We start from the raw sequence: 17459 nt of genomic DNA, 5'->3' as shown, positions 1-17459 counted from the left end.
GACATCCATGAGGAGATGGCTGACAGGCAGCATGAGACCTTATCCAGGACTGAGGGAGACAGGTCAGGGGTGGACAGATAAATTTGAGTGTCATCAAAGGAGGATATGAGACTACCCAGAGAGGAGGTGTATAGAGAAAAGAGAACCGGTCCAAGGACTGACCCTTGGGGAACACCAACAGGGAGGAGAGTAGGTGAGGAGGAGTTACCATTGAAAGAAATTTGAAAGGAGCGGTCAGACAGATAAGAAGCAAACCAAGAGAGAGCAGTGTCACAGATACCAATTCTGTATCCTCTCTTGTGTGAAGGCTGCCCTGATAGATGCAGGACTTTGCTTACTTATAACAGGGCCTCTAGCCCAGAGAATACTAAGCGGTGCAGTAGTGACAACACCAGATATTCTAGGACTATCCATTTGCAGATATACAGCTATCAAGGAGGGGTAAGCTCAATATCAGAAAGTGTACTGAAAAAATAAGGCTATATTTCAGAAAGCATTCCTGACAAAATTCTAGACAAATTTCTACTAATGCTTCAAAACTATGACGATGCTAGTCTTGAACTTTCTTGCTAGCCTTGTGTTGGTATTACATTATATATATTTAATGTACAATTTTTTTTTATAATTTTGTTCCAAGAAAGGTTACAACATTTTGTGTTGTAAATGGGGGGATGTTTATTACATAAATATCAAAAATACCGAAACATAAATACCACAACAGCTATGTGTTTGTTTTTCCAGTTCTGATGTTTTGCACCTATTTTTTTTACAGTCCCAATGCTAAATACTGCAATTTATCACGCTATTTTTTCACTAATCCCCCTCTTGGCATTTTCTCATATGGCCTAGAACTTTTGTTATTCACAAATTAGATTGGGGAACCACAATTGGTATATGGCACCTATTTTAAAGGTTTATTAAATCAGAAAAAAAGACATGTAATTCCCAAATGTGTGTGTGTGTATGTATGTATTGGGCGCATTCCTGTCATATGCAGCCTTGGAATATATTTTTATCTGAGATGCAGAGGTTGAGTATGTTGACTTACAAGATCAGGCTAAATTTATATACTGTATGAATCAATGGAGATGTCAAGTATAAAGTCGGAGTTCTGTTTGTATTATCATTTAACATTCTTGCTGTTCTGTATATTTTAGTATGTAGGATATGTAGGTTTTCCTCCAAGTTCTGTTAGTATTTTGGCTAAACAAATACTTTAAGGTTTCCTTCACCCTCCTTTCCTTCCTCGGGCCACCAATACCTCACCTGCTGCTGTCTTTATCACTCTTTTCATTACTTCATCCCTGTTACTGTAAAACACTGATCCCACTTTTACAGTGTCTCACTGTATACTTGCAAGTACTGAATTATAAGGATAGCCAGTCCCTAAAGAATCCAAATAGAATTATTTTCAGAGCTGAACAAAACTGATAAAGCTCACACAGGTCATACAGGCATAGAATATTTATAAAAAAATCACTGTTATTTTCAGCTGAGAGGCGAGAATAGAAAGTGTGTATTCTAATTATGAATATATATAACACACTTTTAAGCTCTGTACCAGAGTATCCAGTAGTTTAACTTGTATAAAAATCTAATAAACAGAAGCCACTTAGTAATATTCACCATGGTCTTATTATTTTTATCACTAAATCTCTTTAACAGAATGGTTGATGTAGGAGGTCAAAGATCTGAGCGGAGGAAGTGGATACACTGCTTTGAGAACGTCACATCTATAATGTTCCTCGTTGCACTTAGTGAATATGACCAAGTTCTTGTGGAGTCTGATAATGAGGTGAGTATTCTTACTACTTGGATCTCTAATTTTATTTCAAGAAGCCTTATTATAAACATTATGAGGAAGAAGACATTTCAAGCTGATAGAGCTGCTGCTAATTACAAAGCAATGGCTTTGATTTTAATTCCAGTGTCTAAATGTTTACCACTTTGCACTGGTGATAATATCTTATACTAAGGATATTTGCATCCAACCTTCACTGGGTTTGGTACATTCTCTTCTAAATCTTACTACTGACCTTGTTGTTTTACCTCATAATAATCACAGACCTATTTATTCATGTCATCTTGCTTTTATCACAATGGTCATAGAATAAGTTAATGGTGGTTATATTTGTGTTGTTTTCTCTGTAGAACCGGATGGAGGAGAGCAAGGCTCTTTTCAGAACAATTATCACTTATCCCTGGTTCCAGAATTCTTCAGTAATCTTGTTTCTTAACAAGAAGGACCTTCTTGAAGACAAGATCTTGTACTCTCATCTTGTAGATTACTTTCCCGAGTATGATGGTAGGTATTTTATAATTTAACTTCACTTCAAACAAGTTGATTTACCATTTCAATTAAGAGAAAGATATTACCGTCACGTTCAACCTATGTCAGCTTTGAAACTTACATGAGTCTTGCAGGATGTGCACTACAAAAGTCATGCACACTAAACTATAATATTCATGTGTTCTTTGTAGACAAAGTGTCCTGAAATCTTCAGCCTTTTCATTAAAAGCATGAAACTTTATCTGAAACAGAGGATATTGTAGACCAAAGGGTCATATGTTTTTGTTATGAGGAGGGATGTCAAAGGAGAAGAGTTACAGGTCCAAGGACTGATCCATGGATTCAGGAAGCCGTTCAGGGAAGCATAGAAAGGTGCAACAACACATAGGAATCCAGCTCTAATGAAGGCTTATTCTCTGCAGATTTTTTTAATACTTCTAAGCAAGCAACACACTGATCACTGATCATACAAGTCTGCCTCATTCCACTGTCCTCCCCTTCTAGCCAGAAGTTGCTCATACTGATCAATATATCAAAGATCAGAGGGACAGAGCCAAGGTAAGAGAAGTATCTTGCGTTGGCAGCTAGGATCTCCCATCTCTCTTCAAAACTTCAGTTCTAAAAGGAAATATTGGAGGCTTGGTGAGGAGATTTGTCATCCAGCACACAGGCAGTTGGGCGTGGTTACTAATCTTAACAAGAAATAGCAGTTTGTGACTACCATGAAGGAAGATTTTCAAGATAAGTTACAACTGAAGTGTTTGCTGCTACGCTATTGGGTAATCTTCAATGTGCTCTTAGTTCAGCTTTAAGACATTATTGCTGCAGTGCCAATGCAATTTGGCCATTTTAGTGCCAGCCATAAGGTAAAGCTTTTTTGTAACTTTCATAATCACTGGTAGATTCCAGAGCTCTTTGGATTGCCATTTATGGTCATTTCTATTTCACCCCTCAGGATTCCATTGTTCATCAGGAATCTTGTAAAGACACAGGATTATTGTAGTTGATGAACACCCCCTACCCTTATTTGTATAGATTCAATTTAGCTTACACACTGCCATTACCTGTATGCTGCTTTTTGTAGTTTGTCTGTGTCCCCCTTGCGGAACTGGAATTTCCTAGTACGCTTTTATTGGTCCGAGGCCAGAGACTGTAAAGTTAGCTTAACTCTGTTCTCTTTGTCAGAACAACAGGCACGAAAAGATTGGATTGTGTTCCCTTTCCTCTTACTCTCAATCAGGCTTTTGCAGTTGCAACCTTGAAAAAAAGGGATCAGCTTTTTATTGCAATAATCTCTACTTTTATTATTCACAGACTTTAGTATTACATGCTACATTTTCTGACCGTTATCTGCAGTCGTTGAATAATTTTGCATGTTGTCATGCATGCCATGTTTTCATAGCACACACGTAAATATGGCTGTACTCCGCTGATAATAAATAGTTGTAAAGTTTGATTTAGCTATTAATGGTGTTCCTACTCCTTACTTGTTATGTTAAAACATAGTTATCTAAAATATTGTTAATATTTTGAATTCCCACTTCCTGCCAGCAGATGGAGCTAAGAGCTGGTTTCTTTTTCTAATGTTTTCATATTTTTGTACTCTTCTTGAGCTTAAGTGCAGCTGTGTCTAGCCTATGGACAATAAACAATTTAATATTTATAAGAAGTCCAGTACATACAGTTAGGTCTGTAAATATTTGGACTGAGACAACTTTTTTCTAATTTTGGTTCTGTACATTACCACAAATAATTTTAAATGAAACAATTCAGATGTAGTTGAACTGCAGACTTTCAGCTTTAATTCAGTGGGTTGAACAAAAATATTTCATAAAATTGTGAGGAACTAAAGCCTTTTTTTAACACATTACTTCATTTCAGGGGCTCAAAAGTAATTGGACAAATTAAAAAGCTGAAATTAAAATGTTCATTTCTAATACTTGGTTGAAAAACTCTTTGCTGGCATTGACAGCCTGTAGTCTTGAACTCATGGACATCACCAGATGCTGGGATTCCTCCTTTGTAATGCTCTGCCAGGCCTTTACTGCAGCGGCTTTCAGTTGCTGTTTGTTTGTGGGCCTTTCTATTGAAGTTTAGTCTTCAACAAGTGGAATGCATGTTCAATTGGGTTCAGATCCGGTGACTGACTTGGCCATTCAAGAATATTCCACTTCTTTGCTTTAATAAACTCCTGGGTTGCTTTGGCTGTATGTTTTGGGTCATTGTCCATCTGTATTATGAAACGCCTCCCAATCAATGTGACTGCATTTAGCTGGATTTGAGCAGACAGTATGTCTCTGAACACCTCAGAATTCATTCGGCTGCTTCTGTCCTGTGTCACATCATGGATAAACACTAGTGTCCCAGTGCCACTGGCAGCCATGCACGCCCAAGCCATCACACTGCCTCCGCCATGTTTTACAGATGATGTGCTATGCTTTGGATCATGAGCTGTTCCACGCCTTCTCCATACTTTTTTCTTGCCATCATTCTGGTAAAGGTTGATATTGATTTCATCCGTCCAAAGAATGTTTTTCCAGAACCATGCTGGCTTTTTTAGATTTTATTTAGCAAAGTCCAATCTAGCCTTTCTATTCTTGAGGCTTATGAGTGGCTTGCACCTTGCAGTGCACCCTCTGTATTTACTTTCATGCAGTCTTCTCTTTATGGTAGACTTGGATATCGATACGCCTACTTCCTGGAGAGTATTGGTCACTTGATTGGCTGTTGTGAAGGGGTTTCTCTTCACCATGGAAATGATTCTGAGATCATTCACCACTGTTGACTTCCATGGACGTCCAGGTCTTTTGGCATTGCTGAGTTCACCAGTGCTTTGTTTCTTTCTCGTGATGTACCAAACTGTAGATTTTGCCACTCCTAATATTGTAGCAATTTCTCGAATGGGTTTTTTTCTGTTTTTGCAGCTTGATGGCTTGTTTCACCTTCATGGAGAGCTCCTTTGACTGCATGTTGTCTGTTCACAGAAAAATCTTCCACATCAACTCCAGGCCTTTTATCTACCTAATTGATAATGACATAATGAAAGAATTGCCCACACTAGCCTATGAAATAGCGTTTGAGTCAATTGTCCAATTACTTTTGGGCCCCTGAAATGAAATAATTGTGTGTAAAAAAAAAAAAAAAAGGCCTAGTTCCTCACATTTTTATGCAATCTTTTTGTTCAACCCCCTGAATTAAAGCTGAAAGTCTGCAGATGAACTGCATCTGAGTGGTTTTATTTAAAATTCATGTACAGAACCAAATTTTAAAAAAAAAGTTCTCTGTCCAAATATTTATGGACCTAACTGTAAATGCATCACGTTTAGGTATTTGTTGTTCTAGCCTAAAATTGCATATAAGTTAAAAGATAAAATACTAACATTCAAAATAAGCTCCTGTAAACCACATGTGATACACAGTGATTGACTACCGTGTTTCCCCGATGATAAGGCAGGGCCATCAAATAAGACAGCCCCCCCTTTTTAGGTAAAAATGAAAAATAAGCCGCCGAAGGGGACAGGAATGGCACATGATTGATCAGAAGGGGACAGTGATTGGCACAGATTGATCAGAAGTGGACATGAATGGCACATGAACAATAACTGTGTTCTGTAGTCTTCTTCATGGGTAAATAAGGCATCCCCCTGAAAATAAGCCCTAGAGCATATTTTGGCCTTCAAAAAAAAATAAGACAGTGTCTTATCATCGGGGAAACAGGGTAGTTAGTGGGGATGGATTGGCACATGAGAAGTAAAAATGCAAAAACGCAGCATTCTTGGAAAGTTGTCATGGTGCCCAGTTTAGCAACTCCTGGATCAGAAACATCTGCTGGTTGTTTACATTAGAGAAATGGTAGTTTTCTAAGATTTGTATTTTCTATAATATTAATAGTTATTATTATTATTGTATAACATAATTTCTATATTGTAAAACATTGAATTTTTCAAAGGCTTTTTTACTGCTTGCTTAGAAAATGAAAATATTTAGTGTGCATGATGTCAGATGTTACTGCTGCCTTGTTAGATAGATTTTCCCTCTTATATTTTTTGAAGATCGTGTTTTAACAGACTGAAATTAGCGGAAAATCGCAACAGTGAAACAAGTCAACAAACAAAGCTGACCAAGCTTTACCTTTTAAAGAATAAACACAATAAGGCTAAGTTCAGACAGTTGATCACAGCTGACTAGCTGTGGAAGTGGTCTGCTAACTACTGTCAAACAGTCCCTAACACCCCTAAGTCCTGGTTATCCTTAAAATAATTATTATGGTTGAAATCCTTTTTTGTACAGGCATTTTCTTGTGGTGACACTGGTTAGTTTTTTCAGAAGCTTTATGCAGCATGTCTGGCACACTCCCACTGATTTGAAGGGGACTGCTTTTTAAAGCTTTATATTACAGTTGAAGTTTGCAGTTTACATACACCTAGGGTGAAGTCTTTAAAACTTTTCAACCCCTCTGCAGATTTAACGCTAACAAGCACTAAATTTGACATATTTAGGACATCTACTTTGTGCAGGGCAACAGTATAGTATTTAATATTTAATAATAGTATTTTTTATTGACTATATCTCAGTTCTAGAAGGCCACAAGTTTACACACTGATAGCCAGTTGAATAATTGGAGTCGACCTGTGAATGTATATCAAGGCCTATTATAAAACTTTTGCTTGACATAATGGAATCCTTAAAATAAATCAGCCAAAACATCAGAAAAAAAACGTTGGGAACCTGCACACATTTGGTTCATCCTTATGAACAATTTGGCCTGAAAGTTCCACATTTATCTGTACAAATAGTAATAGGTAGGAACACATACCATAGGACCACACAGCTCTCGTAACACTCTAGCCTAGCCGTTATAAGTAAGCACCCAGTAGCAGTTGTTTTGACCTACCCATATGACCTAAGCCTCTTTAACGTAGTCACAGACACCGATGACACCCGTTGATGGGAATTCCAATCCAAGAGATTAAAAAAAATCAAATGATCATAGATGCACTTAAAAGTACAACAAAAGACATATAACAGTTTAAACAAGTACCACTGTCCAGTTAAGCCTTGTAATGTAAACACAAAAGAATTCTTCATTTAAGTTGGACTGTACATGCGTGCATATTTGCAAATATACATTCTTTTCCATTATCTATATTTCTTAACAGGGTTCTATTTTTTTTGTTCTATTACCAGGAGCTAGGCCTGTCATTCTTTCCTTGTCCTGCTCTTTTTCAGCCACATTGTTCTGTGAAATGGTAGTATCTATTTTGCAAATATGGGACCACAGTGATCTACAAAGGGGGGAGATGTGTAAAGCTTTTGACCTCTGGACTGTTCAGCCATAATATCTGAAACAAATTCATGTTTGCATTTATTTGTTTTCTAGGCCCTCAGCGAGATGCGACAACTGCTCGTGAATTCATTTTGAAAATGTTTGTGGATCTGAATCCCGATAGTGACAAAATAATCTACTCACATTTTACCTGCGCCACAGACACGGAGAACATCCGCTTTGTATTTGCTGCTGTAAAAGACACTATCCTACAGCTAAACCTTAAAGAGTACAATCTGGTGTGACCAAGTTCCCTCACACTCCTGCTCGCCTAAATGATGTTATTTCTCTCTCCACCAGAGTGTGGCACAACTGCGTAACTGAAGAGGGGAGGATCCTCCGATCCTACATTTGTTTATTCTTTCTTTTTTAAATTGGTGATTTTTTTATTTGCCAAATTACTATAAATGCAGCAAAATGCTGCAAGTCTGCCTTGGAAATGACATAAAATTAATGTGATTTTTATTTTCTTTTATCTATATATAAATATATATATATATATAAATATATATATTATATATTAAGTTGTTTCTAGAGAAATGTGTTGCTTCATCCTTAACTAAGTGGATGTAGTTATTTGAGCTGTTTGCTCAGTGTGTACATGGCCATTTTACAATCTTCCTTTTTATATACTTTTTGTTTAGACAAAAAAGTCTTGCCTCCAACTCGGTTGTTCAGGTCTGCACCCATAGGTGGTTTCTCCCTTGTTTTTTTTATTTTGTCAATGCTGTTAAACTGCATTGCATGTTTTTAACTGACTACAATATAAATGACAGGGCTACAATTCAGTGTTTCTTTCTAAGGATGGTAAAATCAGTCAGTTTTGTGTGTATGTATATTGTATATCATAAAAGTATGTATATTTTCTTTCTTTTTTTTTTTCTTTTTATAATTTTTATTTTGGACATATCGTCTGTCTTTAAACTTTTTTTACCCATATTTTTCTGCAGTTTGGGCTACCTATGGCCATGTTTGCACACTAAGGACCATTTATAAAACAGGGAATCTGAGATTCCCTCAAACATTCCCTGGTGGGAATCTTCTATGTCCATATGTTTCAATGGCAGTATCTGATTAGCAGCAGCAAATATTTGAAGGAATGTTAGACTCCCTGTTTTATAAATAGAGCCCCAAAAGTTAGGATATAGATTTAAGTACAAAGTCTTAAAGGGCAAGTCCCTGAAATGTTCTAAAAATACCTCATTCTCAAGATTTAGAAAGATCCTGAAACATTTTTGCTGTTGTGAATCTACTTAAGTATGAATGGATTCTCAAACAGAGTCAGTTTCCACTGATGGTGCCAATTCCTGACTTTTCCAAGTAGTGTTATTTAGTCTATAAAAAAATTAGTAGTTAGTGTCAACCTTGCCCTTCGCACCAATTCACCATGTTCTTGTTGTGAACAAAAAATTTTTGCAGGCTGTTTTTTTGGTATGGTTAATGGATTAATTTATGAGCTAATTGTTTGACCTGTGGGAACCACAAAGCTTGACCTGTTAGTAGGCTTTAAGGGACGGACTTCCAAAGACTGATTTGTTTGGTGGCTAATGATGCATGGAACTTATTAACAAAACGTTAAAGTATTGGGAGTGTCCCGCTAAATTGCTAGACCTTCAGCAGTTCTGTATTAGACCTTGAGGCCAATAGGATGATGAATAATTTGCATCAAATGGGCCATTCAGCATAACAGTATTTAATGAGTATTAAGTGTTCTGTCATGCAAAGAAAATATTGAATAGCAGTAGGCCTTTTATCGGTGTTGATCAAAATAAATGTACTTATGTTAAAATCAGTATTGCAGCCCACCAACGGGCATTCGTAGCAGTGCCTTTGTTCTGCGGAAAGTGGTTTTGGCAGTGTTTACTAGATCTGGTACCCCATACTATTTCCTTTGGCCCATAGGAAAAATGGACGGCTGTATTCAAAGCCTGCAAACCCAGTTTTCAGCTTGGCACAGGAGAACACTATCTTCTATGGAAAAACTGAGATTTCTTTAGGCCTAAAGTGCAGATTGTTGTATTTACCTGTTGGTGGAGGCTAGCTGGGATGCAATACTGATTGTGTAAGTGCGCTTTTAAGTTAAGGGACTACAAAGCCAACATGCAACTGATTTCATGAAGCAACTTTTAATCTTTGAAGATCTGGCAAGTGCTTACCAGAGATGGAAACAATTGCAGTAAATCTCTTGTTCTGCAGAGAAATGTTTTGTTCTAGCTTAATTCTGGTTAGCAAGTCAATTTTAGGCTTCTTCTGGTAAGTCTTATCTAGCCGAAGATGGCTGATGATATAGCTTTATGGCAACAGTAATGCCATATGTTTCATCTTTTGTATATAAATTCGTAACTCTATATCAATATTGGCAAATTGTGTCAGTAGCTCCTTTACCTTGATGTTTGGTTTTTTGATTTTTTAATCCTTATACCATGGCTTGTTCCTGTATTTTGTTGACCTGACTCTACTAATTATGTGAATGTTCCACTAACTCATTTTCTGAAAACACTAAGGATTGAACAACACTGATGTGTACCAATGCTTTATAGTGCATGCATTAACCCCAGCTGGCACTACCTGCAAGCCCTCTCCCAGTTTATCCTGTGAAGCATATTTTTGCCCTGAAGTGTGAGAGACCTGAAGAAAACTTGGTTTAGGTAATACTTGCAGTGTGTACCAGCGAGGGGTAATGCGCACCCCGTGTATCGGTGTAGTTCTGCCCTAAAGGAAGCCTGTTTTACCTCATGTTGGAAGTGGCAACCATACTATGGCAGTCTTTCCATTACGTTTAAACCATTCCCCAGCTGAAACTTTATATTTAAATAGTCTTTCCTTAGCGCATGAAGATCAAAGTAACAGGTTCACTTAATAATCTCCTACTTTCCATGGTATTTTTTTTTTTCTTTCTCTACTATCTGGGGATAGGGAGCATGTAACTCCCTACTTCCTCCCGAAGTACAATGACAAATGCCTTACCACCAAATCTTTTTCCTGCCATGAGGGGCCAGAGGTAGAGCCCATAGCCCTGTGTAAGCCCTCATCAGACAGACTTGGAGTAAATTTGTTCTTTTCTTCAGGGGGAGTGGGGGGGTCAAATGACAAGCGAGTATACGCAACAGTGTAATTAATAGGAGGGCAATGAAGTGATTGTGTTACTTTGTGCCGCATGGGTAAAGCACAAGTTCACTTGCAATTATCGTAGACCGTTTTGTTGATTTCTGTGCTGCCCCTTAGTTTGCAGCAAATTAAAATGTAATATTGCTAAATGTTGGTTTTCTGTGATATAAAGGTTTATTCATATTTCAGTGTAAGTGGAAATGTTTGACTGCTTATGTTTTATGCACATTTTTGTTCCCTAAACTTATCACTCCAGTGTTTCTGACCTGCACTTTTTTTTACATGGAATAAAGGGATCACTTGTGAGCAGTCAACAGAATTTAGTTTTCTTATTGACATTTAGCATTTCAAATTCAGCCTGCTGAAGTGCTGGTAGTATCCATGTGGAACTAACTTTCCTGTAGTAAGATGCTGATAAAATGCTGTATTTGGCTATATTGATTAATAATGATCTGCAAAGTTTGTGCCTTATGAATTCCGTTGAAAGAGTATATTATTCCTTAGAATTGTTACTTTTGGACTGCTTATAAAAAGCAACAGTATTGTGTATATTTGAATCCTTGTGTGCTAGGTGAGATGGCATCTATGAGCAAGTTGCACTACATAGTATAAGATTTTCCAGTTTTGATGTTTTCATTGCATCAAAAGCATGTTATTATTAGTACATCTATAAGTGACACTATGTTTATTAGTACCATTTTTCTAATTTGTACACTTAGCCAGGCCATAGAGCCATGTTAGGTGAACAGCAACCATCTTCTCACATTGGTTGTCATTGGTATGTCCAGAATTCTGAAGGAATTCACTTATCATTACTCTTTAGATTGTGTTTAAGAAAAGCTCCCATCCTGCAGCAGCTGCATTATAAACAATATACAAACATTAAAGGGGTTTGTATTAACAGGCTTTATTTGAGTCAAGCTGTTTTTCCTTTTATACACATTGTTGGTATTGTTAAAGCAACTTAAAACAGGTTCATGCAGCTGAGGATGTCTAATGCAGGTCAGGAGATCAGGTCAAATACTCCTAGCAGTAAATAATCACAGAGGTATATCAAAAAACTTTTAAATACATGCAGAATACACCTGCAAGCAAACTGCATAAAACCCCCCGCCAAAAGCCTATATATGCAGCTCCAAGATACTGTATGTTCAGCATCCCAACTCTGGAACTAGTATATGACCCAGGTGTCAGAAATAGTAAATTTTAGTTTCAGTTTTTGTCACAAAGATATGAGACAAATCGCCTTAAAAGTGTAATTCTAACATGAATATTTTTTTCTGTGTGATTTCTCTGAGTATTTTAGCTGAGAATAAGTTCCTGGTTTGTGATAGCAGTTGTAGTAATTGATGGGGGGGGGGGGGGGGTGTTCTAAGTCCTTGATCAAGCAATGAAACAAACCCTGCCCCAAAACATGGAAAGCAACAAAATGAATCTTTATTAACAAGGTCTTTAAATACAGGAACTGTCATATTTTTCAACTTTCAAATATCTACCTTAAGGGTAGGAATACATGGAGTCTTTTACCACTGATATTAAGAAAAACCCCTGTCTTTCCACTTTATCTAGACCTTTGACTTCAAGCCTTTTTCCTACCTCCACACTTAGCAGTAAGTGTCCTTAAAGGTTACTGAATTAATCTATTTGGACAGGAGCATGGAATTTTGGCAGACCTTTGTTCAGAAGTCAGGCCTTCTCTGGTAACAAAATGGAACCTGGAGACTCAGAATTTAGGTTAATATTAGTAAGGGACACTTCATAGTAGCTGATGTTTAGTGGCACTTATATTTTTAACAGTTTCAATTTGCTGAGCTTTGCTTTAGTATACCTTGGACTTCAGTTGGCATGTATTTTTTATTTTTGTTGGCATTCTAAAAACAGCCCTTAGGTTTTAGCGGTCTATTGTTGCTTTTGTGGAACTATCTGTAAAATTACAAAAACATTTATTTTATGGTTAGTAAAAGTCAGTGATTATCTGTGTAACTAGCTATGTCCAGTTTAAATATAAAATTATGTACCCAACTGAGTTCCTATTGATTTCCTTATGTCATGAGCTTGATTGTCTGAAAATTAACATTCAAAATGCCTCCTCACTTCTGCTTAGACAATCAATGGTGGGAAATAAATCATCCTTTTATGAATGTTAGATTTCCGAGTGTTAGGTTCATGCTTCTGAAACACTCTCAAATTAGATATTTTGTATATACTGGAGTATAAATTATTTTTTGTTTTGCCCTAAGATGCCACTAGAAAAATCATCCTTGTTAATATTTAGATCATCCTAGTCGATGCCACCGTATCCTTATGAAAATTGTGTAACCAGTTCTTACCATTTGATAATAAAAAGTTTGTTACACACTTTACAATAGATAACAGCTCCATTTACTGGTGGGCAAAGTGGGCACACACACACATCATTTTTCCCCTTTACACATCAATTATTATATTAGTTATATTTATTCACATTATTTTGGCTTTGTTATTGATTACTTTGATTACTTTGTGCCCTAGATTTATACATATGTCACAGCAGTTTACCTGAATTGTCAGGTAAATGTGATATACCTTGTGAGTATATGTGGTATATATATTTGCATTAACTAAAAATTTGATTAAGTTAGCAAAAATAATTTATGTCGAACCTGGCTAGTTAGTGTTTCAAATTGTGATCTGATTAGGTTGTTGGTTTGCCTCTAATAACCGCAAGTATTGTCCCATGCTTGTATTATAACATTTCTGCAGCTCAGCCTTTGTCATCTTCAGGATGCAGAATAGTTTAGTGATTTTTTAATAATAACAAATCATAAGGACCATGTTGAAATTGAAACTTTGTAGCAGCTGCAAATCTGTTTTGGATTTTTTATAACTGCTGTAGCTAGCTGGGATAACATGAGAAGCTAGTACCGGTACATCTGGCCATACTGTTGCTAGTTCTGCAAAAAAGTCAAATGCTCAGCAAATAATTGACACAGACTTTCCTAGACTATAGATTGAATTTTTCCCAGCAACAAAACCACTAAGTAGAATGATTCTGTAACTGCTTCACATTGTCTGTGTGATAAACCATGGGTGCCATCTGCTTCTGATATATTTGTTGTTGTCTGCCATCATTTAGGTTGTTAATACAACCTAGGTTTTGTGAACCATCGTGTTGACCTTTTCTATCTGATATAGATTTACCATAAAGGACAGCAACCTCTTGTTTACAAAAAGCCCTCCAATACCATTGTTTTATTTTTTTGTTACATGTTTTATATAGCATGCGTAGTGGTTTGTACATTTTAATCTATAAAAAACATTCCTTTAAAGCTGAACACTAGGCAGACAAAAAAATAAATAAAAATAAAACTCTAATGCAGTTGAAATCATAAACTATATATTGTAAACATTAACTAGTCCCTGTATCTGCCTTTGTATCGGTTCTTTCTTATGTTCTTCACAGAGGCACTGAGATGCATTGAGAAATGTCAGCATTGCAGGCTCTGCTGAATACAATTGTAGTGACGAGGAATATGCTCGCTGCAGGAGATAGATGACCTGATCAGTTCATTACTGATTTCTAATCGTCCAGTTACAGGTTTAAGGCAGTGAGATGACCCATCTGTATTCCTTAACTTCAGTACAAAAATGTTGGGTCATCAGCCTTGCCCTGCTGTGTAACTTTTTGTATTATACAGACAAAAGTTCTTTGATAGATAAAACAGCTCCCATATATGTATTCCAGCTAATGATTTAGCTGCTTGCCTGGAGTTTTTATTGTATTTTGACTGTCTCTGTTGTGAGGAAAGGCTTTTTTTTTCAGTTTTCAGAGAATATTTATATGAGAACACTAACCCCCCCTGACTATTATTTTGTGGCAGAATTCATACTTTTAAGTTAGATTTTTTTTTTTTTTACTTCTGCACTGTTTGGACTTTAACAATCACCTTTTTTATCCAGTTGCTGTGATTGTCATTTCTCTTTGTTTTTCAGAATATATTTATGCTGTTGTGGCTTTGAGATGACAACACACCTAGCACTTCTTACTTAACCATGTTCATTTTGCACTGTGTAAGTGTGTAAGAGCTTGTTGAATAGGACTTTCCACTTTTCTTCTAGTTTAAAGTAATGTCCAAACAAAAAAAAAGGCCGTCCTTTCACTCTAATAACAGATCTACACTGTACTGTGGCTCTTGAGTTGTGGAGAGAAGAGTGCCTAAAAAACATTTCTTTCAATTGTATATGAATGAGGAACCTCAATACTGGTCATTACCTTGAGCAAAGGAGGAATTTCCTCTTGTACATAAAATAGTAAATCCCTTTAAATGCTACATTCCCATTTTGCTTTTGTCATTGCACCAAAATTGAATTTAATTAAATACCCATGCCCATGTTCTATGAAGCTTAATGAAGGCAGAACAATTTTATATGCTTAATGTCTTATTGTCTTTAACATTATGGCAATTTTTATTACTCTCTAACTCTCTACAGGCCTTCATATTGACACCTAATGTGTATTGTTCATTTTATTGTTAAAGGAAAAGTGCCAAAGTAGTTGGGGTTTTAGCTGCATGTCTGATAGAAACCCCCACCCAATTGTATTTTATAGGATAGAAGATGCTATTCTGATCATTTATTTTATTTATTCCCATTCAAGATGTAGTTTATTGTAGGCCAGTTATGGGATGTAGTAAGTATCTGAAAAACAAAACTCCAGTACTAATATTGTTTTCTTGCTAGGAAAATTTATTTGGGGACAAATTTCACTGAAACTGATGGGATAAATTTTTCAGTGCAAGACACGTGTACCAGTGACCATTGTCTAGCTTAATTTAAGAGAAATTTCCTATTTTCTTTTGCAAGACAGAAATAATGGGATAAAGACCACCAAAAAGTAGTGGTTTTCTCTCTCAAGTTCTCTTCAAGTTTGGGTTTACTTTAAAATCGACAGTGAAATAGGGGAATAATTGGCAGCTCCTATATATAAAAACAATGGGGAGGTTGGAGATAATGTGCCGCAGCTTGTGTGACATAATGTGTGAATAAATTACCTAGGAAGTCTTTGTTTTGTTTGGCATAAATATGAGTGATAAGGGAGTTGACTGCCTGGCCCTCAATTCACCGCATATATCTTCCCTCAATTTACACTGAAAACACAACTGTCTTTTTTTTCAAGTCAAGCCACTGCTGCATTGTATTTTGTATACAGCATACCCAGTACAACCATACTAGAGTGTTACTGTCACAGAGTATATGTACTGATTTTGGGCACTGTGGGAATGTAGTATTTTGCCAGCATTGTTACTACCCTATGTACTGTACATAAGCTGATTTTTTTTGTCCTGTAAGACTTTGCTGTATATGTAAAAATATATCTATCACAAAACCTTTCTAAGAAAAAGTGAGTTTTCTGATGTGATCCCACATCATACATTATCATAACAATGTATCCAAAAGGCCTGTTCACACCTTTTTTGGTGCAGCACATTTTGAAGCATTTTGCTTGCGGTATATGTTCCTGTAGAAGATGCTCTACTGGAAACTACCCAAAAAATGCGGCAAATAAGATTACACAACATACACTGCAGTAAAGTGCATAGAAGTGAACCGTGCCTTAGGCTCCATCCTCACAGTGTCACTGGGATTCCTAGACTAGGCTGCTTTCAGCCATTTACTGAATGGTCCATGCATGTCAATTTATTAGATGTTCTTCTGGTTAAATAGACTTAAATGGTTGACCTCTAGTGTTTCTGTCAGGAGAATGCTGACAACCTTCCAGTAATGCATTAAAATTCCCCCATGTAAACTCGCTCATTAGGCCTGGGTGGATGAACCATTTCTGGCAGTGTATAAATGTTTGCTTGCATTTTTGTAGCCCTGATATTAAGACCCACCACTGTGCAAATCTCCTAAATATCTCCTCTCCTTGGTGTTACTGCCTTTGTTGGTATGATGAGCGAGATCAAATAATGGTGGCACTGGATCTGAATGGGAGGGTTACAAATGCAACTGTATTTTTTACCGTAGGCAAGTCATCCTCTTAACTAAAACCAGAATCCACTTTTACTAAGTGTCTTATTTCTGTTGTTCAAAACTTTTATTACAGTATAGCATTGTACCCATGCCTACAGAATGTAAAAAAAAAAAACAAGACGTGACATTAAAACTAAATATAAGCACAACATTTCATGGCATTTTTTAAAAAAAATAAAATAAAATTAACCTCCTGTTAAAGTTGACCTTCACTATGATTGGTTTTTAAAAAAAGAAGAAATCCACAGTATTTGTCATTTACTATGACATGTTGAAGCAAATTGGTTTTATAAAGTACCCAATAAGAGAATTAAATACTTGATAACTAACAAATCTTGATGTTCTTTCCAGATATTTCTGTATACATGTAATAGTTTTACAAAATGTGGGGACCTTTTGATTTATTTTTAGATTTTTAATCCTATGTGACTTTACATGTCTTTTTGATATTCTGCCGCTTCCTCACTTTTCTGAATGTACTGAAAACGTGGAGCAATTCTCCACTTAAGGAAAGTAGCAGAATTCGAATGGACCACATTCACTAATATGTACATGCTATACGCTCTATATAAGAATATACCCAGGCAGCCTGCACCCCTCCATTCCTTTCCTTGAACTGACACTTTTCCTCTTGTGCTATCTTCCTTTTTGCTCATATGCACACACTGGAATTTGATTTTCTTATTGTGCTCTTGAAAATAAAATGTTTGAAAGTGGAACATG

General features: G+C 36.5%; 1 protein-coding gene across 1 annotated transcript in view; it reads left to right on the top strand.

Moving 5' to 3' along the window:
• The window catches only part of GNA11 (G protein subunit alpha 11), a 36479-nt gene extending 19020 nt beyond the window's left edge, over window positions 1-17459 (top strand). The window contains exons 5-7 of the mRNA XM_072404733.1: window positions 1666-1795; window positions 2152-2305; window positions 7671-17459. Of these exons, the coding sequence (XP_072260834.1) occupies window positions 1666-1795; window positions 2152-2305; window positions 7671-7861 (475 nt within the window). The 3' untranslated portion in view covers window positions 7862-17459. The remainder of the gene's footprint in view (window positions 1-1665; window positions 1796-2151; window positions 2306-7670) is intronic.

This window comes from Pyxicephalus adspersus, chromosome 3 (assembly GCF_032062135.1).
Source record: "Pyxicephalus adspersus chromosome 3, UCB_Pads_2.0, whole genome shotgun sequence".
In the NCBI taxonomy this organism is placed as follows: Eukaryota; Metazoa; Chordata; class Amphibia; order Anura; family Pyxicephalidae; genus Pyxicephalus; species Pyxicephalus adspersus.
This window is presented reverse-complemented; position numbering and strand designations above follow the sequence as displayed.